Genomic DNA, 26142 nt, shown 5'->3' with positions numbered 1-26142 from the left:
TAATGCAATTAATTTAGGTGTGTATATGCCTTCATATAGGACGAAAATTTGTGACGCAAAGCCTAGGTTATGCTCTAGAAGGTCAAGACTAGTAGCTAGTTAAATAAAAGCTTTTCATGTCATGAGAAAGGTTTATTTGTGCCGATTAGGCACTTAGTTTTTGGATAATTAATTAAGTAGTCAGCAATTTAAATCCTTCAATAATATATAATAAACCAATTACATGCTTTTACATAGAGACAAATGGACGGCTTTGAGGATCTTGTATTAAAATGAACAAGTTATGTCTTATACTAATCCTCTGTTTTAATTTAATAGTATTGCTACTCTAGTTAGTTGACTATCCAAATATTTAACTTGTTAAACAATCACATTAATTTGATGAATGATCTTATAATAAAATTAGAGTGCGAATATTTCAAGTTAGTAAATGATAGCTTTTCTGCCAACATCTTTGGTTTATAAGCCTTATTTGGAGAGAAGTAATCAGAATAGAAGCCATTGCAAGTGTTAATCTGCAATAAAAGTCAACACAAATATTAATACATTATCAGCAAAAAATTGGATTTACATGAAAATACAAAATACAAATGTTAATGATTTCTCTCAATATTGGAATATCATGTTTTGACTTATTTCACCATAGATAATCATGCTAATTTCACCAAGTCTAATGACACCTCAACATTATAATGAGAATAGTATTGAAATGACATAAAAAGTAAATTACAGCCATGCAAAATTGAAGCATAGTTCATTCTCATAAAGTTCATGTATGTTTGAGGCTTTGCAAGCAAAATTAGTACATCTCCTATAAAACCTATATAAGATAACAGAAGAAAAGGCAAATCAATGCTAAAGTTACCAAGATAAATGAAGCCGATAAATTTGGAGGAAGAAAAGAGGGGGAAAATATTAATAAGAATAAAATCATTGTCCCTTGCTTAAACCCAAATTCTCACCACGCTCCACGGCAGCAGTTAGAAGTGGCTGAGCCTCGTGTACTACTTGCCATTTCGAACATGCCCAAATTCAGAATGTTAGGGATCTTGATTTGTAGAGAACATATATGAAGTTTTGTGCCACAGATACAAACGACATCCAGGTGTGCCACTTCAGCATTTTCGTTCGAGCACAAACAGAAAAAGTAAGTTAAAGACTAATTTGTCTATCAGAATAAAACTAGAATTTTTGTGTATTAATTTTTTTGGAACTAAAGTATAAGCTTCTAAAATCATTAAAAGATTGATTTGGATAATTATTCAAAAGAAAAAACAAAAACAAAATATATGTAGGAAAAAAAAAAACAAAAAGCAACGAAACCATCAACAAAATCCAAAAAACAAACTTCAAGGATTTCCTTCACCAAAACCACCAAGTATAGTTTTAAGCTGTGGAATGTTGCTGTTGCAAAAATTTATATAGTTTTGTGACTTCTATAATAATTCTATTGATGATTCAAGTATTCTTGTGTATATACATATATATATATATATATATATAGTAATTCATGTTTGATATTATGTATTACCCACCTTTAGCGTACTGGGAAATTATGCTGCCTGAAGTGATTATAAGGCAAAATCAAAATATCAATGAGTGTTCAGTATGTAAGTATAAATTTATTGTTTTAGAGATTTTTTTTTAAATATTATTTATAATATAATTATATTAATTAACATATTCTTTTTTTTTTTTACTCTCTAAGTATCTTGTATGCACCATGTCTTACTTGCTGCGGTGAAAGTTAAAGTGAACATATGGAGACTCCGATAGCAGCCTCCACTTCCAAAATGTATGATGTCGATAACAAATTTTATTTACAATTGTAGTAGAATGTGTTCTGCATGAAATGTAGATTCACACAATGATTTGCAGCTAGAATATAAATTTAATGCTTTAGTCACATACAAGTTTCTATCTATCAAAGAAAATGAAACAACTGTTTATAAGGTATTGAAATTTTAATTTTTATATTTAATTTTTTTTTCTGTTTTATTTATAATAATATCTATAATTTTTTTTTCAGCCAAAGATTGAAACAGGCTTTGTGCAATGTTATACGATAAAAAATTAATCGATATTTGAAAACAACTGTTGAAAGAAACTTTCCATTACATATATAGCCATGGGGCTGTCTTAGGATTTATCCGCACTATAATAGTTATAACCACGAACATCTGGCATATTTGAGTCCACCGCAACCTAATGAGATTCCAAGGTATAACACAGTCTTAATTACAGAGTATAATATAGAAAAGAAAAGTTTCAATTACTTTGGAGCCTTCTTTTGGTATGAATAATTTTGGATTAGTAAACTTTAACTCGTTGTGCACATATTTGCTTATTTATTTGGGGCAGAGGTAAATTCATATGACTCCAAAAAAGTATTCGTGCCAAATCCCAACTTGAGACCACCACCCAAAGCATGAAAGGACACAGTTTTTTTTTTTTTAAATAGCTATGCTAATGCTCCTTTTTGTCATTTGATTTTCATTGTATATATCCAATTAAACTATTTTTTTGTAAAATAATTTAATTGGATATATACAACAAAAATCAAATGATAAAAAAGAAGCATTAGCATAACTATTTCATAAAAAAGGAACTGCATCCTTTCATTCTTTGGATGGTGGTCTTAAGTTGGGATTTGGCATCAATACTCTTTTGGAGTCTCATGAATTTACCTCCGCCCTAAATAAAACACAAATATGTGCACAACTGAGTTAAAGTTCATTAATCAAAAACCATTCCTACCAAAAGAAGGCTCCAATCTGTTAAAGGAATTGGAACTTTTCTCTTCTATATTATACCCTGTAATTAAGACTAAGTGATAACTTGGAATCTCATTAAACTGCGGTGGACTCAAATATGACAGATAATAGTCATAACTATCATAGCCCGCATAAATCCTAAGACAGCCATCAACAGGCACACACTTATATATGTATTGAAAAGCTTCCAACAACAGTTATTCTCGCATGTGGATTAATTTTTCATCGTATAATATTAACCGTCCAGAAAACCCTTTTTCAATTTGAGGCTGACAAAAATTATAAAGATATTACATTATAAATAAAACAGACAAAAAAAATAAACATAATTAAAATTTCAATACTTTATAAACACTTGTTCACCTTCTTTGATAGATAGAACTTATATCTGAATAAAGCATTAAATCCATATTCTACCGGTAATTCACGGTATGAATCTACATTCCAAGACAGAATCTACTACAATTGTAGATGAAATTTGTTACTGACATAATGCATTTTGAAAGTGAAGGCTATTGTCATAATTTCTATATATTCACTCTAGCTTCCACCACACCAAATAAAACATGTTGCATACATGATATTTAAAGAGCAAAAAAAAATATGTTAATTAATATAATTATATCATAAATAATTTTTATTTTTAAAATATCCTCTAAAACAATAAATTTATACTGAACATTCATTAATATTTTTATTTCGCCCCCTTTAAGTTGAAGCCTTCAAACAACATTTTGGAAGACTCATTTCATCATAAACCTACACAAAATTCCCAGTAACTTTTAAAGAACTTGTAAATTGTCATCATTGACTACCTTCAACTAGAAGTAAGGTTAGAAAACATACTACTAAAATATTTAGTAAGGGGTATTTGATAATATGCAGCAAGAGGCCCAACCTTTATTAGGAAAATAAATGAGAAGAAAAGGGTAACAATTCACAAGTCATTTGTATGAATGTGAGACACAAAAGATGTAATAGCAACGTATACAAAAAAGTAATAAATGACTTGAGTTGTTACCAATTTCACTAAGTGTGCATGCATGTATCATAGAGAATCTAGCAATTATGTGATAAAATGAAACTAACCGATTCACCACTAAAGTTCATGTATGTTTGAGGCTTTGCAAGCAAAATTGGTACATCTCCTATAGAACCTATATAAGATAACGGAAGAAAAGGCAAATCAATGCTAAAGTTACCAAGATAAATGAAGCCGATAAATTTGGAGGAGGAAAAGAGGGGTAAAATATTAATAAGAATAAAATCATTGTCCCTTATAAGCTTTTCGGGTATTGTCCCTTACTTAAACCCAAATTCTCACCACCCTCCACGGCAGCTAGAAGTGGCTGAGCCTCGTGTACTACTTGCCATTTCGAACATGCCCAAATTCAGAATGTTAGGGATCTTGATTTGTAGAGAACATATATGAAGTTTTGTGCCACAGATACAAACGACATCCAGGTGTGCCACTTCAGCATTTTCGTTCAAGCACAAACAGAAAAAGTAAGTTAAAGACTAATTTGTCTGTCAGAATAAAACTATAGTTTTTGTGTATTAATTTTTTTGGGACTAAAGTATACGCTTCTAAAATCCTTAAAAGACTGATTTGGATAATTATTCAAAAGAAAAAACAGAAACAAAATATATGTAGGAAAAAAAAACAAAAAGCAGCGAAGCCATCAACAAAATCCAAAGAACAAACTTCAAGGAATTCCTTCACCAAAACCACCCAAGTATACTTTTAAGCTGTGCAATGTTGCTGTTGTAAAAATTTATATAGTTTTGTGACTTCTATAATAATTCTATTGATGATTCAAGTATTCTTGTGTATATATATATATATATATATATATATATATATATATATATATATATATACAATTTTTTTGTTTAAATTATTTAAATAATTTTTTACTTGATATTTATTAAAAAGATGTGAGATTTGTGATCTTAAAAATTCGGATAAATTCTGGAAAAAAAAGACAAAGAATTAAAGTAAAAAGAAGCAAAGAAAACAAAGGCTACTCATAACAATGGATATTTTCTTCATCCAATTAATTTTAGTGGCATGTACAAATCTCCCCATAAAAAGAATTAACCATCACTTACTTTTTATTGTTTTTTTTTCTATTCTTTCGAACTTTAAATTTTTTTTTTTCAATCTCTTTGAAACTCTCCAACAATGACACTAAAATATTATTAAGAAACTCTTTTTAACTTTGTGTGGAGCTAACTATTATTTATGTCAAATAAATTTAGTAAATACTCATTTTTTTGATAAATACTTCTGTTTTCTTTTTTTTTATTTGTGTCATGTATTTGTTTTTATTTTTGTTTCCTAACTCTTATTCTTGCAACTATATCTGATACACGGGAAAAATGATATAGAATGTCAAGTCTCTAGAAAAATATGAAAGATATTACAATAATGACTTTGGATGTATTAAATATCTTATATGAGATATTTTGCTTTCAAGTTTAAGAATAATATATTTAGTAGTAACAATTATGAAAAATACTTTATATTAAGTATCTTATGTAGTATTATGCTTTTGACTATAATAAAATAGATTTGGACAATTACAGATAATTTTAAATAAAAATTGCAATTTGCCGATGAGAGAAAAAAAATACAGTTGATATTGTTACATATATTCGATTTGGAATTTTAAATTTTTACAACTGCAATTTTCCACATCTTAAACCCTGAATATAGATATTTAAAAGAGTTAAAAGACCTTCAAATGAACAAAAATAAATAAATAAAAGATCTAAAAGCAGAGCATACACAATATCAATTATAACAAAGAATCCAAAATCATAGAATTTAAATAAATAAATAGACAACTTGATGAAACGTTGGAAACTTATTATATTTCAATTTGCAGGTTGAGTCTCATAGTCAATATAAGAAGGAAGAAGAAAAACCAAATTCTTAATCTGAAGAAGAATTCAAAACTATCAATTGATCATCCCTATTCTCCTATTTCATGAAATAAGCCCAAAGATCCGTAAAACAATCCCCTTCAACAATGAAAGTGAATTTGTACCGGTGATTATGAATTTGTTATAATGGAATGTATCACAGTGCAATACAAAACGTATGACAATCAAGTATGAGTAATAATCAACTCAACAAAACCAATTAAAAATTGAACTTAAGTTTAGAATATTGCTTAGCAAAATTCAATTAGGGTTTATCAGAACATTAAAAGGAGTGGCTCCCATTCTCTGGTTTTCTTTTTTCCTTTATTTTTTCTTACACAAGGAGAAGAGAAGAACAAAGCTCTTAATAACTACTTACCAGTACTTAAAAGTAGGCTCAAAATAACTCAGCTTGCGCTGCTTCTGAAGGGTAAGCCTCCCCTGAACCAAAGAAATGCACAACACCACAACACAGTTTTATTTCAACACAAAACTCAGTCACAATCCCCACTAAAATTGTGGAAAAAACCAAAAAAAAAAAAAAACAAAAAAAAAAAAAAAAAAAAAACAAAAGGGGTACTACAAAATTGTTCAAAAATGGCTCAAAAGCTTTCACTTACCAGGACAAGTTTTCTCCACAAATTCCAACCGTGACACCACCCAGCTTGAAATTGAGCTTTTGAATACCCTTCTCCATGATCTAGCACCTCCACTTCATGAACCCACCACACTTCTCCTCAGAACCAAACTCTTTTGGTAAAGCTTCTCATTATCAAACACACCATAGATGTTGTAGCACACTGTAACTAAAATTAAAATCACAAAAATACACTGATTCCGTCATAAGTTTTCATTAGCTCAGTCTAAATAAATATAATCATTAGCTAAGTCTAAATAAATATTAACCTTTGGTTTTTCACCTGAATCATCAACCTCTTATGGAATAGTGTCCTGCTCTGTATCACTCTTACCCACAAATTGGGAAGACACTTTAATGGTAATTTCAATCTCTAATCAAGGGAGATCAGAAAAGAGAGTAAAAAGAGAAGGATTCAAAAGAGAAGAGGGTGGCCATGAGAGTAAAGGAGAGAGACTGAGGGGAGAGAGATGAATCAGGGTGGCTATTGAAGAGAATCTCAGGAACATTAACGAAAAAAGGGATACACATTCAAACACTCTTCTTCTATAAGAACGTCTTTGGATGCTTGAGAGGATGGAGGCTCCGTCGTCTTCGCTGCAGTTTGGAGGCTAACCATAACGGAGGTATCCAGGTCTTCTCCTCCACGCACAGATGGGAGCTGGGATGTGACGGAGGCAAAGCTTCCCCAAACAGGTATACTCTCTCCATCTCTCTCTGCAAAGGATCCTTCAATGCTAGTTCCAATGTTTTCAGTTGGTGATAAGCTCAATTATTGCCAAAAAATAAAAAACAAAAAGAAGGAAAGAATGATTTCAAATTAAACCGTGGGAATGATTTTGAAATTTTGGGGGAAAAATCAGGGTGGAGTTCGTGAGAAGAGAGGAACATGGTTAGGAGTGTAGAACGGATAGATAGATATTCAAGATTAGAATATGGTTTTGGGCGGGAAAATTGGCGCTCTGCAGCACCCACCCTTCAATCTGTTGTCCTTTCAACTTCAAATTTCATCCATTGCCGCGCACTGTACTAAGAGAAGCTATGAACAGTATTGTTTTACACGTGTCGTTGTTCTGAGTATGGGTTTACTGTTAGGAGTTAGGACTACCCAACTTTATAGTAATAAACAGATAAACAGACTAGTGTGTTTTCCAGCTTTTTGTAAATTTATTTCATTGTTTTAATTTTTTAATCTATGAATAAAGAATTTTATATATGAACAATAAAATTTTTTACATGTTATATGAAATGAGAGATTAATCTCTTTTTGTTATATTGATATAAAAAATATTATTTGTACTATAAAATCAATCATGAATATATTTATGTATAAATATATGTATGTTTTAATTTATTTTCAATGTTATATTTTAACATATATTTTATTCTAATAGCTAATTTTGGTATAAATATAGCATAATTGATTGATATTTAGTCATATTACAAAAAGTAAGTATTTAAAAATTGGAGTCATTTTTGGAAAGCATTTTAACTAATAAAAAAAAGTTAATTAAGTAAATAAATGTGTTGTAATATAAAAGTGAAATTTTTCCTTTTATATCTTAATAGACTATATTCATCCAATATTTAGATCATCTCTTTTATTTGTATAACTATCCCAACTTAATATTTAGTACATATTTAATTCATTTGTTTCTATTTCATTAGACACAATTCTTTCCATGATCAATGACAATATAGAGTATAGAAAATATTCAAATAGCAAACTTTTTTAAAAAAATGTTACTTAAAGAAAATACTTTAATATCATAGCACTTAGTGAACTCTTTTTTTCCTGTTTTTCTTGTTAACCAAAATCAGAAATCATGTGATTATCTATAAAGAATATCACTAATAATATTGTCAAAAGTAATTACCATAAGAATTGAATGGTAAAATATGAAAGAACCAAAAAAAAAAGACTTTTACTGATAACAATTCTGAAAATGGAAATGAGATTGTCCTTTTCTCGAGATTTTAAATGAAGAATGAAATTGTTTCTAGATTTTTTAAAAGAAAGAGCAAAATGGTTCATCAAAATTATATGAGAAGGCACATTGTATATGTAAGAAAGAAACAAATGATAATACAAAATTAGAGCAAACAAAGACATAAATCAAAGCAAAGAAGCCCAACAAATCACCACAGAAAATTTTCAAAATCAAATCCTTTTCCTCAAATCAAAATAAACGACCTAGTTCAAAAATAACGAAACACAAATTATCAACACATACATAAAATCAGAAATTTGAACAAATGGAAAATCATGTTTAAATTTTAAAAAACCAAGAAACAAAGGCCAAAGCAGCAACTGCTGGAATAACAAACCAACTCAAATATTGAATAAAAACTTCATAGCTTACGTGACTGATCTGGTTGTGATGAATGGCAGGCAGAACCATGGGTGCGGGCCGCAATGCAGTCACAGCAGCCACAGGATCAGAGACAGCAATGAACAGGAGTCGCCACCACAGCAACAACAGCCGGACCACCAGCAGAAACAGCCTTCGGAGGACAACCTGGCTTCCTCTTCGAGCTAGGAGGATGCCCCATCCGACACAGCATAGCAACAACCCGGCCCAGGCTCATATTCTTAGAATATATACTTCGCACCGCATCCATGTCCACCACCTTCATCGCAAAGAAGCACCTGGTGGAATGAGAGAAACAAAATGAAGGAATGAGCAAGAGAAATTCAAATGATAGATTCAAAAGCTCCTTTAGGAAATTTTGCTCTCAACTAATTTCAAATTTTGTTTGTCATAAAAGCAAGAAAAAAGCTGTTGAAAGTGGCACAATTCGGCCACGCAGAAATTAAATCTAGACAACATAAACATTAAGGCTAAAAGGACGAACAGAGTTTCATGTCAGTAGAAAATGCCCCATTACACTCCATACAAAACCAAAAAAAATGTGAGTATCCAACTCCAGCTAGACAAAACAACAATGCTAACATTCATTGAACATTTCAATTCATTTTGAATTCCAGTTATCATTCCATTGGAATTATAGAACTTCTGATTACCTACCTATCTTCACTTATATTTTATTGGTATTCAAATAAAATAAAATAAAATACCTCCTTGGTGAGCTGCCCAATTTCCTTCCCCTTCCTCTCCAACTCCAAACTAAGCCCCAAAACCTTGACATCCCACCTTAAGACACTATCAATAAGAGAAGCCTTAAGACAAACTTCAAGTAACTATCGTCTACTTGCAATCACTGTCACTGCTAAAAGAAAAATATATCTAAATTCCCAATTGCAACATGGATGTCAACAACGCAAGCAATTTGAGATAATAATGTGAATCTTGGTTATAGTTTTAGCAAAACACATTACAGGCAAGTAAAACTGTTTATAGTCCTATATTTGTAAATATATATCCATCATAAAAATCGATAGTGACATTCACAGATATATGCAGTTCTTAGATGGAAGATTTTTCTGCACTCCAAGATAATCAAGTTTTTTTCCACTGTACAAACATGCAATAAGGAAAAACATGAAATCTTAAATTAAGATATTCCAAATTTGCATGAAAATAATTATAATATAAAAAAATTGAACAACTTTCAATGGTGACAATGATAAACAGGGGAAAAAAAGAACATAGAGAAGGGGTTACCTGAAATTGAAGATAGCACCAATGGTTGCTATTTTACTGCTTCTCAATATGAGTTCCCTTCAAAATGGTAAAAAGATTTCTACTTCATAAATTTCAGAAAATGGCTAATTAAATTCAATAGTTTCATATCTTTAGCAAATAGAAAATAACAAAGTGTACCTTCACTTCAAGTTGCTGTTGATGTTGTTATTGCCTTATTGATGTTGTCTTCATGATATATGATTATTATTATTCTTGTGACAAAGAAGCAGCTTTGTTGTTGTTGGGTTTGGTGCAAAACTTGAGGTTGGTGTAGAAGGTGCTAGAAGAAGACACTGCAATTGAAGCCATTGTTGGTTGTTACTTGTTAGAAGAAAAGAGTTGAGAAAATTGAAAGGCTGTGTTTACAGCAAAGCATTATATATATATATATATAGTGCCTTCCGTACATTTTCAAAATCTATAAATGATAAGAAATTAGAGTCCTAAGTAAGGCTTACTTTTAGTGTTGGTTGTGCATTCTATTGGTGAAGAATTGCAAGGAATTAGGCTACCATTTGGTGATGTCATCAGCTTTATCTCCAATTGTTCTTCCTGCCATCAGGTAAACATTATTTTAGGCAGATAATTATAAAGCTCCCACACAACCCTAGTATGTATAAATCGGAAAAAAGAAATATATTAGATCATAGCTTAAAGTAAGTATTTATCTTAGATATTTTCTTTTGAGAGTATAGGGAGTACCACTTTGTGAGCCTCACTTTCCTTGTCCACTTATGAGAAGCACAATGTGAATCTGAAAACAAATTTAAAAATAATGAAATAGATCTGAAAAACAGAAAAGTAAAAAAGCAGAACACAAACTTGTTATTTCTAAGTAAATCACACAGATAAAAGAGACAACAACTTTCAATAATTAGCATGTTACCGTTTCAACTTCACCCTTTTAAGTTTGGTCTGACAACACGACTTTTTCTGGGCAAAGCTTGATGAGTTGACCTACTCCTTTCTAGTCAAGTACCTAATATTATTGTCAAACAGTTCAAAAATTTCAGCAACCATCTTTCACATATCCTCATTGAGCAAATAAATGTTAGATAACTAAACTCAAATGGATCACTCTGCAGAATGCCGCTTGATAGGTAAATGGGAAGAAATTTTTCAACATCATCTCCACTATACCCAAATGTCATTTGGATTAAGGTCATTAGTTCCAAATGAAAAGAACTTAGTTTCATCAGCAATCTACACAAATGGATAATAAAATTAGCAAGTTTAAATAAATAATTAAGAGTAAACTATTCTCTTTAACTATCTTTCTTTCCCAAATTCTAAAATTGTAATTGTAATATATGATACAATTAAAAAAAAAACCCATAAAATTATCTAATATTACATGGACATAACATAAACATGATTTACAATTATAAAACAGCAATAAAACCCTAGCAAATAAAAATAAATACCTTATATGCTCCAGCTAAAGATGATTCGAAGCTGCTGCAGGGAGTGCCGTCGTAATCACTACAAATAAGCCGTACCACCATTAGCTCCTCTGCCAACCCATCCCAGTCCAACCTCAACCTCCACCCAAAACAGAAGCATATTAAACATAAATAAATATTTTTCTATTTTCTTAAAATATATATAAATAAATTTCTGCTTTTTTAAAGAAATTACCTCTGTAACACCACCGACGGCTGGATCTCAGAGCTCTCCGTTCTCTATATTAATGTCGTCAACTTATTGTCAGGTGCTGCTTCTTCACTGATGGCTGCAACACCACTCACCGTTGCCGCTGTTCTTTCTACTCGACGCTGTATCAACAGCCACCATCACCTCTGACTAGTTGTTGTTCATCTCTGCTACTCGCCAGAGGAAACAGACTCGAAGCTTCTGTCGCGTTCTTATCTTTTCTTCGTCAAACGCTCTCCCAACCGCAGCACCGACCACCACCATTCTCTATCTTCTCTTCCAGTTACTCCTTCCATCACCGCGAGCTCCTTCTTCCTTGCCGGTGATAATATCTGTGCATTTGTTTACTCCACATTTGCATCAATCAGATGGAGAGAGCGCACGAAAAAGAAAGAAGAGAAAGAGAGAAATGCAAAGAATTCAAAATTTGTTCACTCAATTTTTTTATTTTAAATCCTCAGATTTTGTGTTCAAAATTCAAATTCCGATCTTTTTTGGGGAAGAATCCGCCAAAATATCTTCTCCCTCCATACTTATTTTGTCCAACTTTTTTTGTGCCACTTATCATGTCAGACTCGACACTTGTTGAGCAAATGAACTATACACTTTTCGAACAATGAATCAAGCACTTACTTGCTTATTATATATAAAAATAGAAATAGATAATAGATAAATAGACTTGTAATTTGGGAGACAATTATTGAAATTCATTCATCATAAAGTTTAACCCTTCAGATGTTGTTCACCCCCTCCTTCTCAAGCTATATGTTTTAAGTTTAACTTTATCCCATTGATGAATTATTTTTCCACAATATATGCATATTGTGTGATTGTAATTATTTATCAATATTATGGATTTTTAATAGCTGGACATATTTTTAATTAAGAAAACATAAAACTAAGTAAATAATAATGCAATTAATTAAGGTGTACATGCCTTCAAACGAAAATTTGTGACGCTAATTATTATTCTTATTATTATTATTATTATTATTTGGAGTATATGAGAGTATATAAAAACATTAAATTTTATATATTTTTAAGGGTAAAATATACATTTTGTTCTTAAAATTTGACAAAAATTTTAAAAATATCCCTAAATTTTATTTTGTTTTAATTTTGTTCCTAAAGTTTTCTATTTACATCAAATATATACTCGACAACTGAATTTTTAAAAAGTGTAAGACTAATCTAACAACAATGCATGAAAATTATGTTTGATTTGCTTTTATTGAGAGTTGTTCTTATGAATTTATTGTTGAATTGATCTTAAATTTCTTGAAAAATTAAAAGTCAGGGGTATATTTGATGCAAATCGAAAACTTTTAAGATAAAATTGAAACAAAATAAAACATAGGAGTATTTTTAAAATCTTTATCAAATTTCGAGACAAAAAATATACTTTATCCTATTTTTAAATAGTTGTAAAACTAATTTCTTATGCTTTTATTCTTATTTAATTTTCAAAATTTATCTTTTACTTTTTCAAATATTTTTTTATGTCGGTTTATTTTTTGTGCGAGTAACTTATTTTTTTGGTTTGTATATTATTTATTTGGAAAAAATAGATATAAAAAACAAATTCATTAATTAATATTAATATATTTAAATAAAATAGCTTGTGAAGATACACTCACTCAGTTATTACACGAGAAGCACATAGAAGCAAAAATCAAGAGATGAGAAGCTAGTTTACATCAAACAAAAAAAAAATGAAATGTTCCCAACTAAACATAGAAGCAAAAACCAAGAGAGGGGGTTCACTTTGGTTTTTTATCCGTATAAGAATTTCATGCCTTGAAATCTGAAATCAATTACTACTTTAGAATTTTGAAAAATACAAAAAACTTGCAATAAAAAATACATCCATAATAACAAATTAAAACTTGAGAAAACTTATATCAATAAAAACTTTAAACTTGCAATGAATCTAATATAAACAAATAATTCAGGAATACATGGTTAATAGATTAAAAGAAATTAAAACTATAATTCTTTAAATATTCATTGAAAAGATTTATAATACAACACAAATTTTTGTTGTCCAAGATAAAAAAAAAAAAAGTAATAATGCAGTTAATTTAAGTGTACATGCCTTCAAACAAAAGATTGTGACCCTTATTATTATTATTAATTGGAGTATACAGAGTACACCAAAACATTAAATTTTATGTTTTAAATGGTTGAGATACTAATTTTTTATATTTTTATTCTTATTTAATTTTTAAAATTTATCTTTTAATTTTTTAAATCTTTTCTTATATTTGTTTATTTTTTGAGATAAGAGAAACCTATTTTTTTAGATTATATATTATTTATTTGAATTTTGATTAATTTTTTAGAGTAATTTTTTACTACTTCTAAATACTGGTATGCTAATTCAATTAGTACATTATCACAAAGTATTCTATTTAAATATGTTAATATTAATTATTCAATTTATTTTTTATATGTTATTTTGTCTGTAATTATTTTATATTATAGAGTTAAGAATCAATTATATTTAAAATCATTCTTATCATGTATTAACTGTTGACACTGGAATATTCATGAAAATATAAATAATGAGATTTTTAATTTATTAATTTTTTTAAAATATATTACTTTTATTTGAATTATTTATTATATTTGTTTGTTTTATTTGTCAGAAGAAAGAGTAATGCTCACATGACAAATTATAAGAAGAATTGAATGGTATAAATCTCTATTTGTCTGTTTTTTGGTGATAGAGTTGACAACTTCACAACAAATTAAGAGGAGGAAAAGCCACAAATTGAATAGTCGCATATACCTCTAATACCAAAAAAAATATGATCACAAAGGAAACTGTGGAATGATGCTTTTGGGGTTCAAACCTCAATTATTACAAGGAAAGGTGAGAATCAAGGTTAAAATATGAATCACATAGTAACAAAGATTAAAAAGTCGAAATTCGGACAATTTCACGAAAAACAAGATGATCTTAAATATCATAGTTTAACTAATTTGAAGGGGAAAAGAAAAGAAAAAAACAGAAAACAAAAGATTTTATGTTACCCAACTCTGTTTAGACAAACCCACATCAGATTGGACCCACAAGAACCACATGCATTGAGTACACAGCAATCTGCTCTCTCTCCGCCAACCATCGAAATCGTTATCCCAAAATCTCATCCACTCCCTCTCATTCCCTCCACTCATTCCCCACTTGATACAACCATAGCAAATTGAGCATCTCATGAACACACAAGGAGAGGATAACACCAATCTCAACATAAATCAACCAAACCAATACACCACGACCCTCTTTCTCTAACTCTTTCTGCTGTTGTAATCTACTTACACTGCAGAAGTCCCAAAAGGTACTCCATCTGCTACAATGTCTTGTTCCAATCTCACTATGTTGGTGTCCTCAAAACCTTCTCTTTCTGATGCCTCCAACCTCTCCTTTCGTTCTGTTCTCAATCCTTTTCAGCTCCCTTCACAAAACTCACCCTCATGCAGCCTCTCACGTTCTTCTGTCACCCCAGTACAGTGTGGTCTCAGAGAGCTCAGAACCCGCATTGAATCTGTCAAGAACACACAGAAGATCACAGAAGCAATGAAGCTTGTTGCAGCCGCTAAAGTCAGAAGGGCTCAAGAAGCTGTTGTTAATGGAAGACCCTTCTCAGAGACTCTTGTTGAGGTCCTTTACAACATCAACGAGCAGCTCCAAACTGAGGACATTGATGTCCCTCTCACAAAGGTTAGGCCAGTGAAGAAGGTAGCACTGGTTGTGTGCACTGGTGATAGAGGTCTCTGTGGTGGTTTCAATAATAACATCATCAAGAAAGCCGAAGCAAGAATTGCTGAATTGAAGGATCTTGGTCTTGACTACACTATCATTAGTGTTGGCAAGAAGGGTAATTCTTACTTCCTCCGCAGGCCTTACATACCAGTTGATCGGTTTCTAGAAGGAGGATCGCTCCCAACTGCGAAAGAGGCTCAGGCAATTGCCGATGATGCCTTCTCTTTGTTTATCAGCGAAGAGGTTGACAAAGTAGAACTCTTGTACACAAAGTTTGTGTCATTGGTGAAATCAGATCCTGTGATTCACACCTTACTTCCACTGTCGCCAAAGGGAGAGATATGTGACATCAATGGAAACTGTGTTGATGCTGCTAATGATGAGTTTTTCAGGCTAACAACAAAGGAAGGAAAGCTAACTGTGGAGAGGGATGCTGTGAGGACAAAGACAGAAGACTATTCAGCAATTTTGGAGTTTGAGCAGGATCCTGTTCAGATCCTTGATGCTCTCTTGCCGCTTTATCTCAACAGCCAAGTCCTGAGAGCACTTCAAGAATCACTTGCAAGTGAGCTTGCTGCTAGAATGAGTGCAATGAGCAGTGCAACTGATAATGCTGTTGAGTTGAAGAAGAACTTATCCATTGTCTACAATAGGGAACGTCAGGCTAAGATCACAGGTGAAATTCTTGAGATTGTTGCTGGTGCCAATGCTCTTCAATAGGATACTTTTGGCATCATGATCATCATTATCCATGGTTGGATTTATTTGTAGGTATCCAATGTCATAAAAGGGTGTTGTTGTTCCCCTTTGTTACATTCTAATGTTCTTGTTTATGACAGTCATAAAACTATGCGATTTTTATACTTCTGAAATATAAAAAAACCTTGCGCACTAGGAGTCTCAAAGGAAACCTTTTATCTTTTTTTCCAAGTTTTTTCCCTCCTTTTGATCTCCCAAATGATGTATGTAATAATAGATCTATATATCATGTCACTGTTTTGGAAGTTATATCTAAAAATTTATTATTTATGTACTTTATTGTGGCTTTCACAATGATTAATTGATGATTTAGGTATTCTCGATCATGGTTATATACAAGATATTCGAACAACTTTTATTTAGATGTTTATGTCAAAGAGCTGCGAGATCTATGACCTCAAGAATTCGGATGAATTCTAGAAGAAAGACAAATAATTAAAGAAGTCCAAAAACAAACATTATTCATAATAATAGATATTTTTATTTAATTTATTTTGGTGACATGTATTAATTTTGTAGGGAGACAATTAATTAAGACATTATTATTTCATATTTATGAGAATATATGAGAGTACACAAACATAACTATACTGATTTTTTATATTTTTATTATTTAATTTTTAAAATTTATTTTTTATTTTTGCAAATCTTTAATTATATCTGTTTATTTTTTTAATAAGAGTGTCCTATTTTTTAATTTATATATTATTTATTTGGAGTACATTATCATAAAATAACTCTATCTAATTATGTTAATATTAATTATTCAATTTACTTTATACTCTAGAAAATCAATTATATTTAAAAGCATGTATTGAGGAAAAAAATATTAATAAAAATCAACTATATTACACTTATATCAAAATTAATTACAAAATATTTATATACTAATTGATTTTAGTAATTGATTTTAATATGTATGTACATAATATTTTTTTATTATGAATCAATCAATACTTTAAAATGTATAAATTATTCGAATCTTTTTGTAACAAGATTGTTGTAATTAAGAAGTCTCAAAAACTGCTTGATGAATAACTACTTATATTGTGCTGAGTTCCATAGTATTTAATCACCTCTAGAGTTACACCAAACCTACCACAAGAGAAGGAGTATACTCCACTTTAGTAGCTCGAACCAAAAAACCTTGTTCTAACTGAGGTCTTTGTCAAATCATGCGTGGACACCGAAGATCCTGGTACAACTCAAACAAAAGCAAGGACCAAGTGATACTGCATGCAACATTGATTTTATGCTTAAAAAAAATTACATAATGAATAAGAATAATGATGTCCTCGTTATGTTACTCACAAAAATGAGCACTTAATTATCTTATTTTCTAATCTAATTCATGGTAAGCTTAAAACTAAATTACAAATAGTAAATAAACAAAAAAAAAGAAAAGAATGAATAGGTTGTCCATAATTAAAATTTGAATAGAGTTACTGAATTATCTATCAACATAAAACAATAAACAAAGACACGCTATATAACTAGAATCAGTGTCACACATGACATGACCATAGCAACCACACGACCACATAACTAGAAAAATAACAAGTGGAATGTTATTTTTGAATTGATAACTTGATTTAAAATATTACTCTATGTGAAATATTAGAACACTAGTAGAGTTAGTCAGTAATATTTAAAAATATAAACTAAAAAAATATTATTATATTACTAAACTAAAAGAATTAAATTAATGACTAAAAATACCGATAAAAAATAACAAATTTTATTAGTTCTTGAGTTTTTCTTATTCTCTTATTGATCAAACTATAATATTTTATTGTGAGACATTATTATTCTACTTCATTTGAGAATCCAAACAAGAGTAATTTCAACATAAAATCTATCTTTATCTTGATAATTCACAAAAAGATTATTATGCAAAAGAAAAAAAGAAACTGAGCCCACCTTCAGCCAAAACTTTGGTCCAATCCATGTAGTGTGCTTCATTTAGACCATATTTATTTTAATTGATGGATTTTTATTTTCTATTCAGTAACTGAAAACTGTCATGCATCATAAGTACGTTTTTTTTTACCCTTTACCGCGGTAATTTCCGGTTCTATCTTACAATAGTGTTAGTAACTTAGCATTGTCCTAATTCGTTTAACGGTTTTGTTGGTAAGTAACTGGATTTGCTGCTATTCTGTTTTTTTTTTTTTTTTTAATTCCACCAAAAATTGATGCGTTTTATGAGCTTTGACTTTCCGGGTATTGGAAATAAAGTCGTAGATATTATGCAAGCTTCAACCTTTGGCTTCAAAGTAAAAGCTTTTGGGGGTTTCACAAACAAAGGGTCTTGTTTGGTTTTGCCGAATGAGTAGTAACAGTAGAACCAGTTGCTGGGGTTTGAGGCCTGGTTCGAGCACAATGGAAACTGAGCTCAGCACTGCAAAAAGGGGTTTTGCAGCAGGAATTTCTGGCTCTTCTGCTAAGCCTAGATCAATCAGGGCTCAAGCTTCTTCTGGTTTTTCTTCTATTGCTGATTAATGCCTTTGATTTGTTTGGTTTATTAGATATATTCTGAGATTTCTATAAAGTTAATGAATGATAAGTGAACTATGAAGTGGTTGATTTTGATTTGCATATACACATATATATTGGTTATACGTGATTTTCATTTTCATAGCTAGACTGCTTACTTGATATCTGATTTTGATGTTGAATTGCAGCAAAGTTTTTCTATTTAGACCCTTTTTGTCTATGTGAATGTATACTCAAGTAGGAATCTTTGAGAGATTTCCTTACTAGGACTCATTTCTTTACTTCTTGATTAATTCTAGCAGAATGTTAGATCAATGATTATGGTCAACCGAAAAATATAGTTTGGCTATGTAATTTTTCCAAGTACAATTAGGCATTTTGCAAAACCATGTTGTGTTAATCTGTAGTATTATCCATTATAGCTGCTTTTTGTTACATCCCTTGATTTGATGGGTCTTAATATCATAATATCCAGAATTCGCATATTGTGAAGGAGCTTATGCCTCTCAAAAAAGTTTCTTACTGAAGTTGCATTGCAGATGAAGATGTTGAAGATCTTCTCCCTGCTAATAATGTTCCTGGAAAATCTTCTGGGACTGTCTTGCCCTTTGTTGGTGTTGCTTGCCTTGGAGCCACTTTATTCGGTTATCATCTTGGGTATGGATTTTCATATTCATTTTACTCTGCAGATAACTGGATTTATACTGCAGCATATCTAGAATCTGTATTGCCATCAAAGTTATATGAGTGATTTGCACTACATCTTAATTGAGTGATTTTCATATTCATTATTAACTTTGACAATGCCCTGTTTCTTGTAGGGTGGTAAATGGAGCTCTTGAGTACCTGGCCAAGGATCTTGGTATTACTGAGAACACTGTACTACAAGGTGCACCTTTTTTTTTCGTAGTTGCAAATTAATCTAGTCTATTTGATCTTATGGGAAAAGAAAGTTATAAATGTTTATGAAATACAATTTTCTTATTCTTTACCTCATGCATTTTAAGCTTTATGTTCATGGAAAGTTTTCTGTTAATGTTACTTATAAACATATTGAACTGAGAAAAATCTTCAGTTTTTGTATGGTATGGAGTGTAATTTAATTATTTGTTACTTTTGCATGTTTGTGCAAAACCATTATTTATGTCCCACTATCTATAAAATTTTTGTTTCTAAAAGTTCCAGTTTCACTTGAAAATGCTCCAACAAGATTTTCATGACTATAAAATCCATCAACAGGATGGATTGTCAGCTCTCTACTTGCTGGCGCCACTGTGGGTTCATTCACTGGTGGAGCATTGGCTGACAAATTCGGCCGAACTAGGACCTTTCAGTTAGATGCAATTCCACTAGCAGTTGGAGCATTTCTTTGGTCAATCAGTTGTCCTTGAGTTCAAGGTTTGATCTTTATTGTTTTTTTTGAAATGATGCTGAACATCACAAATTACAGTGCTACAGCTCAAAGCATTCAGACGATGATTGTTGGCCGCTTGCTAGCTGGTATAGGAATCGGTGTTACATCTGCAATTGTACCATTATACATATCTGAGGTGGTGCTGCTATAAATTATTTTAACATTTCTGATCTTGTTTATATATTTTATATTGACTGCTTGGGTGATTCCTTGCAATGAACAGATTTCTCCAACTGAAATTCGTGGTGCGCTTGGATCTGTTAATCAACTTTTTATATGTATTGGGATTCTTGCAGCATTAGTAGCTGGTTTGCCTCTGGCAGGAAATCCTATATGGTATTGAGCTATTTATTTTTCTTCTGAATACAAATATCAAATAGAGATAGTAACATATATATGATTGTTAACCTTGAAATTTTGTTGTATAATTGATGGAAGCCTTTAAATTTTTTGTTAAACTGTGAATCCAATGTTTGTTAACATGCATCCTCTTCTCCTTCTCTCTTTATTCAATTCCATAAGGTGGCGGACAATGTTTGGAATTTCGGTTGTTCCATCTGTTCTGTTAGCACTAGGAATGGCAGTTTCTCCGGAAAGTCCTAGATGGCTCTTTCAGGTTGTCCTGCAATTCCACAATCATTGACATGAATGGTTTCCTTAATGTTTCTAAGTAGGATAAAATTCTAGAATCATAGTGTTTATGTTTGGGAATTGCAACAAGTTTCTTGTAGGCTTTGTGAGAGACTTACATTTATTGTTTTACAGCAAGGGAAAATATCTGATGCAGAGAAAGCAATTAAAACACTTTATGGAAAAGAAAGAGTTGCTTCGGTTATGCATGACTTAACAGCAGCAAGTCAAGGTTCTTCTGAACCTGAAGCAAGGTGGTTTGATCTTTTTAGTAGCAGGTATCGGAAAGGTATTCAATAATTTAAGATTAATCCCATATTCCATTAACCAGAAGAAATAAAAAATCTAGTATAAGATTGGTTTCAATTTTTAGTTTACTCCGAAATTGATTGATGCTTTGTGAATTGGTGCTGCAGTTGTCAGTGTTGGAGCAGCACTTTTCTTGTTCCAACAGTTTGCTGGAATTAATGCTGTGGTGTATTATTCGACTTCTGTTTTCCGCAGTGCTGGAATTGCTTCTGACATTGCAGCAAGTGCCCTTGTTGGTGCTTCAAATGTCTTCGGTTAGTATCATTATTTTTGTCCTGAAAAACTGGATAATGTGAACAAAGGTGAAGTTATTTCCTGCTGGTGTTTGATTTTGTTGCAGGCACTGTAATCGCTTCATCCTTGATGGACAAACAAGGAAGGAAAAGTCTCCTTATCACAAGTTTTACCGGAATGGTAATAGTTTTTCTCAACTTATATCTCTCTTTAAGGCCTAATGCATAAGATTTTGAACCTTAGGTTGAATTCTTTTCACTTTTGAGTCACAAATGCCTTTCAACTTGCTACTTTTCAATGAATGATTGTAAAGCTCTAGTTGACTTTTCTGATAGTTGATTTTAGTTTTATTCATATAACCTATTCATGATCTTATGCTAAACAATGCATGAAACATCATTGGTGTTTTCTTTCCTAGGCTGCTTCTATGTTGCTTCTTTCTCTGTCTTTCACTTGGAGTGTCCTTGCACCATACTCTGGTACCCTTGCAGTGCTTGGAACTGTCGTGTAAGTATTATTAATTTCGTTCGAAAAAAGACTACTTTATAGTTCATATTATTCCTTTTTCCGCTATTTCTTTTAACAATGATCAATGAACCTTAAACAGCTATGTGTTATCCTTTTCCCTTGGTGCTGGTCCTGTGCCTGCTCTTCTTCTACCTGAGATATTTGCCTCGAGAATCAGAGCTAAAGCGATCTCTTTGTCGTTAGGCACACATTGGGTAAGTAACTTTGCTATGGAAGATGGAAGATTATATCAAACTTTAATCACTCCCTTTATGTTGCTGTCAAAATTTTGAATTTTCTTTTCACATTTTTGTTCTTAGGCTAAAAATGCAAGTCTAAAAACCTTAGTGTAGTGAGAGTTTAAACCAATAATCACATGGCTAAGTTGTCAAAATGATGAATGAAACAGAACAAGTTTTCTCTATGAATTTTTCAAATTATTCCTTACTATATTGAAAGCTAAAACAAGATGAAACTGCATAAGAAGCCATGCCAAACTCAATCACATAGTTCTCTTGTGCTTGATTCTATTTATTATCTTAAAAATACAAAAACCATAACAAATGTTTTCCTTATTAATGCTAATGATGGATTTTTTTTGTCTTCTTCCCTTATCAGATCTCCAACTTTGTGATTGGACTGTATTTCCTGAGTGTTGTAAACAAATTTGGAATCAGCAGTGCGTACTTGGGGTTCTCAACTGTGTGTATTCTTGCTGTATTGTACGTATCTGGTAATGTGGTGGAAACAAAGGGTCGTTCATTAGAAGAAATAGAACGTACTCTTAGCCCTGCATCTTAATAAATAATAACATCCTTATCAAATGCATATGCATAATCCTAAGTGGTAAGTACTGTGACTTTGACTTTAGATGCGGTTATTGTATCTATCTTATGTTGAGTTAACTTTGAAATATAATCTATAGTTATATATGGCATAATTCTGTATTTATTAATTATTATATGGAGCGCAAATGATAGGAAAAAAGGCTAGCAAGTGTTATTTAAAAGTAGATTTAATTATTCTGTCCATTTCTATAGTTTTACCGAATTTTTAATTAGGTCTTTATACTTTTTTTTTTTCAATTAGGTTCCTATACTATATCAGATTTTGTAACTAAATCCCTACTGTGACAAAAACGTTGAAATTAACGAAATATTCTGTTAAACTATATAGACAATTCAGTCAAGTATCAGGCATATTCGTTTTGTTTAACGGAATATTTCGTTAATTTCAGCGTTTTTGTCATGTTAAGAACTTAATTACAAAATCTGAAATGGTATAGGGACTCAATTGAAAAGGAAAAAAGTATAAGGACCTAATTAAAAATTTAGTAAAATTATAGGAACCAACAAAATAATTAAACCTTAAAAGTATAATCCTAAAGAATTTTTTCTTTTGCTAACATTAGCTAATTTTTATAAAATTTGTTTATCTTAAATTCTAGACCTTAGATTATAATCTTTAATCTTAAATAATAAATTATAAACCTAAATCGTAAAATTGACTAACTAAAAGTTGATTCTTTGTACTTTTTCTATTTATATTTATACTGAATGTAAAAAATGGACAAATTAAGGAAAGACTACCTAAGACTTTAGTTTGATTCACGTCAAAGTTACCATAATTTTTAGATATTTCTAAGGCAAATCAAAATGGAAAAAATAAATAAATACATAAATAATATTATTGACTTGATGTCTATAATTAATATTGCGACGACTGGTTAGTTATTAATTTATTTTTCTTTCGTCTTAAAATCATGTATATATATGCCAACAATTCGAGTCCAATAATTTAATCCTCACAACTGATAATGAAATTTTAGTATTGAAGAAAATCTATTGATCTTTCTGGTTGATCTCTCTCAATAATTAGCACATGGAGCGAAACCCACCATATCATTTTCTCTTCATTATACTTGCCATATCACTAGCAACAATGGCACCATTATTCTTCTACACCTTATATTTCAATTCACAACACTTTATTATATATCCCATGACACTTCCAATATTATTCACAACATTTATGTCATCACCACCTTCATTAGAATTACCAACAAATTATTCACAACCATTAGATGTAACTACATCACATAATTTCACCAAAGTGTATGATTTGAATAATACACCAACAATCATGCACAACATGGAGGATCAAGAGTTGTTTCTCAAAGCAAGTATGGTCCAAGGAATCCAAGATTATTTTCCTAAGAACAAAACTAATAATATTGTTCCAAAGGTAGCATTCATGTTCTTGGTGAAAGGTGCATTGCCCTTAGCACCATTCTGGGAGAGATTCTTCAAAGGACACAAAGGGTTCTACTCCATTTACTTGCATCAACAACCTTCTTTCAATGAAACCTTGCCTCCGGATTCTGTTTTCTTTGGAAGAAAAATCCCTAGCAAGGTTAGTTTTTTTTTTTTTTAATATTTGCATGCATTAAATTATAGAGGAACAACGGTATTTTTTTAACAATGTAAATAATAAGTAAAAAAATAAAGTTAATTTTAATTTTAAAATTTAAATTTTGAATTAATTAGATATAATTATAGTTAGTGGATCTGAAATGCAATCTATTATTCACGTTGTTTGCATATCTCATTTTTCACCTAACTACTATAGTTTGATTATTTTTGAGATCCTTGTCTCTATTGTTTTTCTTACATCATTAAAGAATGAATTTAGTTAATTTGTATTCTAAAAATACATATTAAAATTATTATTAGTTGAAATTTTTAAATATTTTATTTTATAATATTAAAAACTTAAATTTATATATTTTTTATAAAAAGATTTCAATGGATAATCTTAAATGGCATATATTAGCATTATTGTTCATTGACCACATTAACTATTGGTTTCGATTTTTATTCCCATTAAATTAAATGGATTCACATAATTAATGGATTGCATCAACATAATACATTATTATTGGTGTTGTTGCTTTTGTTACGCTTGGAAATTAATTATCCAAAAAAAAAAAAATTGAGGGTCGGGAATTTTAATTTATATTAATTTATATTGACTAATATTTTTAGTCAATATTTTAAAATTTTTAATAAGTAGTCTAATATTATAGTTTTAGTCAATATTTTTTAATATTATTAATTAATTATTTATTAAAAATAATAAATTGTGCTACTCATATGGTATTGTTTTAAAATTATATATTGCAATACTTGTTTATTTGTACAAATAAATAATATTTAAATTTTATAAAACTTACTGTTATATAATAAATTAAAGTTAGTGAAAAACAAGAATATAAAATTAGAAAAAATTATTATTTATATATAGTCTTTCGTAGTTAGAATCGGTCAAATAATAGTGATTTTCCTTGACTAACAGTCAATCTCTACTTTAATCATAAATAAATTTTAGTAAAATATTTAAGATTATTTCTATTAATAAAATAACAAGAAATAAATAAAAATCATTATTAAAGATAGTTATATCTTTTATAAAAATTTATATAGGTGAAAACTCAGGTGCAGTCAACTTTACGTAAAATAAAGTTAATAGTTGAAAATTGTTAGATAAAAATTTAGTAAAATCAGTCAAATTATCTAACAACTCTTAGAGTCTTAGTTATTAACTTTACATGAAGTTCACTGCACCTGAATTTTCACCATTTATATATTCAAACAAAATTAATTAAATACTTTTTTGTTTGTTTGAATTTGTGGCAGCCAACTTCATGGGGCTTGTCATCACTTATAGATGCTGAGAGGCGTCTTCTTGCTAATGCACTTCTTGATTCATCCAACCAACGCTTTGTTCTTCTCTCAGAATCATGCATTCCATTGTTTGGTTTCAAAGCAATCTACAACTATCTCATGAACACAAACCTTAGCTTCTTAGAATCATATGATATGTCTGGAAGACCGGGAACCGGAAGATACCATCCAAAAATGTGGCCAATCGTTAACATAACAAATTTTCGAAAGGGGTCTCAATGGTTTGAAGTGAAGCGTGACATTGCAATTGAAATAGTGAAAGACACTAAGTACATCCCTTTGTTTAAGAAGTATTGTGTTCCACTTCCACATGGGATATGCTTTTGTGATGAACATTATTTGCCCACACTTTTGCAAATGTTGCACTACAAGATGAACGCAAAACGTAGCATCACTTGGGTGGATTGGGCAATTGCTGAAGGCCCTCATCCAAGAGAAATTGGTTCAAGTAGTTATAACATTACTTATGAGTTTTTGAACAAAATTAGGTTTGGATCAAAGTGTGTTTACAATGGGAACATCACCAGCATGTGTTTCCTCTTTGCTAGAAAGTTTCTTCCAAGTGCATTAGAGCCTTTGCTTAGGGTGTCTCCTTTGTTGTTTGGTATTGATCCTTAATTAGTTAACATATAATTCTATAGTTTA

The 26142-nt window shown here is 30.6% G+C and overlaps 3 protein-coding genes and 1 long non-coding RNA gene across 18 annotated transcripts; 3 read left to right on the top strand and 1 right to left on the bottom strand.

Moving 5' to 3' along the window:
• LOC130977052 (uncharacterized) lies at positions 1 to 12213 on the bottom strand. 15 transcript variants are annotated; one of them, XR_009084813.1, is made up of 17 exons: positions 11625 to 12213; positions 11411 to 11528; positions 11052 to 11189; positions 10873 to 10965; positions 10689 to 10740; positions 10445 to 10538; positions 10125 to 10279; positions 9966 to 10022; positions 9419 to 9570; positions 8703 to 8989; positions 6609 to 7076; positions 6323 to 6508; positions 6082 to 6143; positions 4081 to 4246; positions 3864 to 3931; positions 963 to 1113; positions 1 to 515 (listed from the first exon to the last, which is right to left on the bottom strand). It is a non-coding gene; the product is annotated as an uncharacterized LOC130977052 (long non-coding RNA). The 15 variants fall into 15 exon arrangements; XR_009084821.1 differs by having other exon boundaries at positions 11127 to 11189; XR_009084817.1 differs by having other exon boundaries at positions 11411 to 11468.
• A 2634-nt stretch (positions 12214 to 14847) lies between these two features.
• On the top strand, positions 14848 to 16438 carry LOC130976795 (ATP synthase gamma chain, chloroplastic). The gene has a single exon (XM_057901722.1). The coding sequence runs from the start codon at positions 14998 to 15000 to the stop codon at positions 16123 to 16125; it is 1128 nt and encodes a 375-aa protein (XP_057757705.1). The 5' UTR covers positions 14848 to 14997; the 3' UTR covers positions 16126 to 16438.
• Positions 16439 to 18352: 1914 nt separating this feature from the next.
• Positions 18353 to 22716, top strand: LOC130976980 (plastidic glucose transporter 4-like). The gene is made up of 13 exons (XM_057901965.1): positions 18353 to 18643; positions 19200 to 19317; positions 19482 to 19549; positions 19900 to 20032; positions 20111 to 20210; positions 20298 to 20410; positions 20597 to 20690; positions 20840 to 20993; positions 21121 to 21267; positions 21354 to 21427; positions 21666 to 21754; positions 21855 to 21969; positions 22373 to 22716. Exons 1-13 carry the CDS (start codon positions 18493 to 18495, stop codon positions 22553 to 22555), a joined length of 1539 nt encoding a protein of 512 aa, XP_057757948.1. The 5' UTR covers positions 18353 to 18492; the 3' UTR covers positions 22556 to 22716.
• A 1189-nt stretch (positions 22717 to 23905) lies between these two features.
• On the top strand, positions 23906 to 26115 carry LOC130975971 (glycosyltransferase BC10). Its single transcript, XM_057900680.1, has 2 exons — positions 23906 to 24166; positions 25450 to 26115. Exons 1-2 carry the CDS (start codon positions 23906 to 23908, stop codon positions 26113 to 26115), a joined length of 927 nt encoding a protein of 308 aa, XP_057756663.1.
• Positions 26116 to 26142: the final 27 nt, after the last annotated feature.

Source organism: Arachis stenosperma, chromosome 4, assembly GCF_014773155.1.
Source record: "Arachis stenosperma cultivar V10309 chromosome 4, arast.V10309.gnm1.PFL2, whole genome shotgun sequence".
In the NCBI taxonomy this organism is placed as follows: domain Eukaryota; kingdom Viridiplantae; phylum Streptophyta; class Magnoliopsida; order Fabales; family Fabaceae; genus Arachis; species Arachis stenosperma.
This window is presented reverse-complemented; position numbering and strand designations above follow the sequence as displayed.

Excerpts from the sequence above, each read along its gene's own strand:
- LOC130976795 (XM_057901722.1), top strand. The coding sequence starts at position 14,998 with ATGTCTTGTTCCAATCTCACTATGTTGGTGTCCTCAAAACCTTCTCTT.
- LOC130976980 (XM_057901965.1), top strand. The coding sequence starts at position 18,493 with ATGAGTAGTAACAGTAGAACCAGTTGCTGGGGTTTGAGGCCTGGTTCG. Across the intron at positions 19,318-19,481 it reads TTATTCGGTTATCATCTTGG|GGTGGTAAATGGAGCTCTTG; the intron begins GTATGGATTTTC and ends TGTTTCTTGTAG. Across the intron at positions 20,033-20,110 it reads GCAGTTGGAGCATTTCTTTG|TGCTACAGCTCAAAGCATTC; the intron begins GTCAATCAGTTG and ends CACAAATTACAG.
- LOC130975971 (XM_057900680.1), top strand. The coding sequence starts at position 23,906 with ATGGAGGATCAAGAGTTGTTTCTCAAAGCAAGTATGGTCCAAGGAATC. Across the intron at positions 24,167-25,449 it reads GAAGAAAAATCCCTAGCAAG|CCAACTTCATGGGGCTTGTC; the intron begins GTTAGTTTTTTT and ends AATTTGTGGCAG.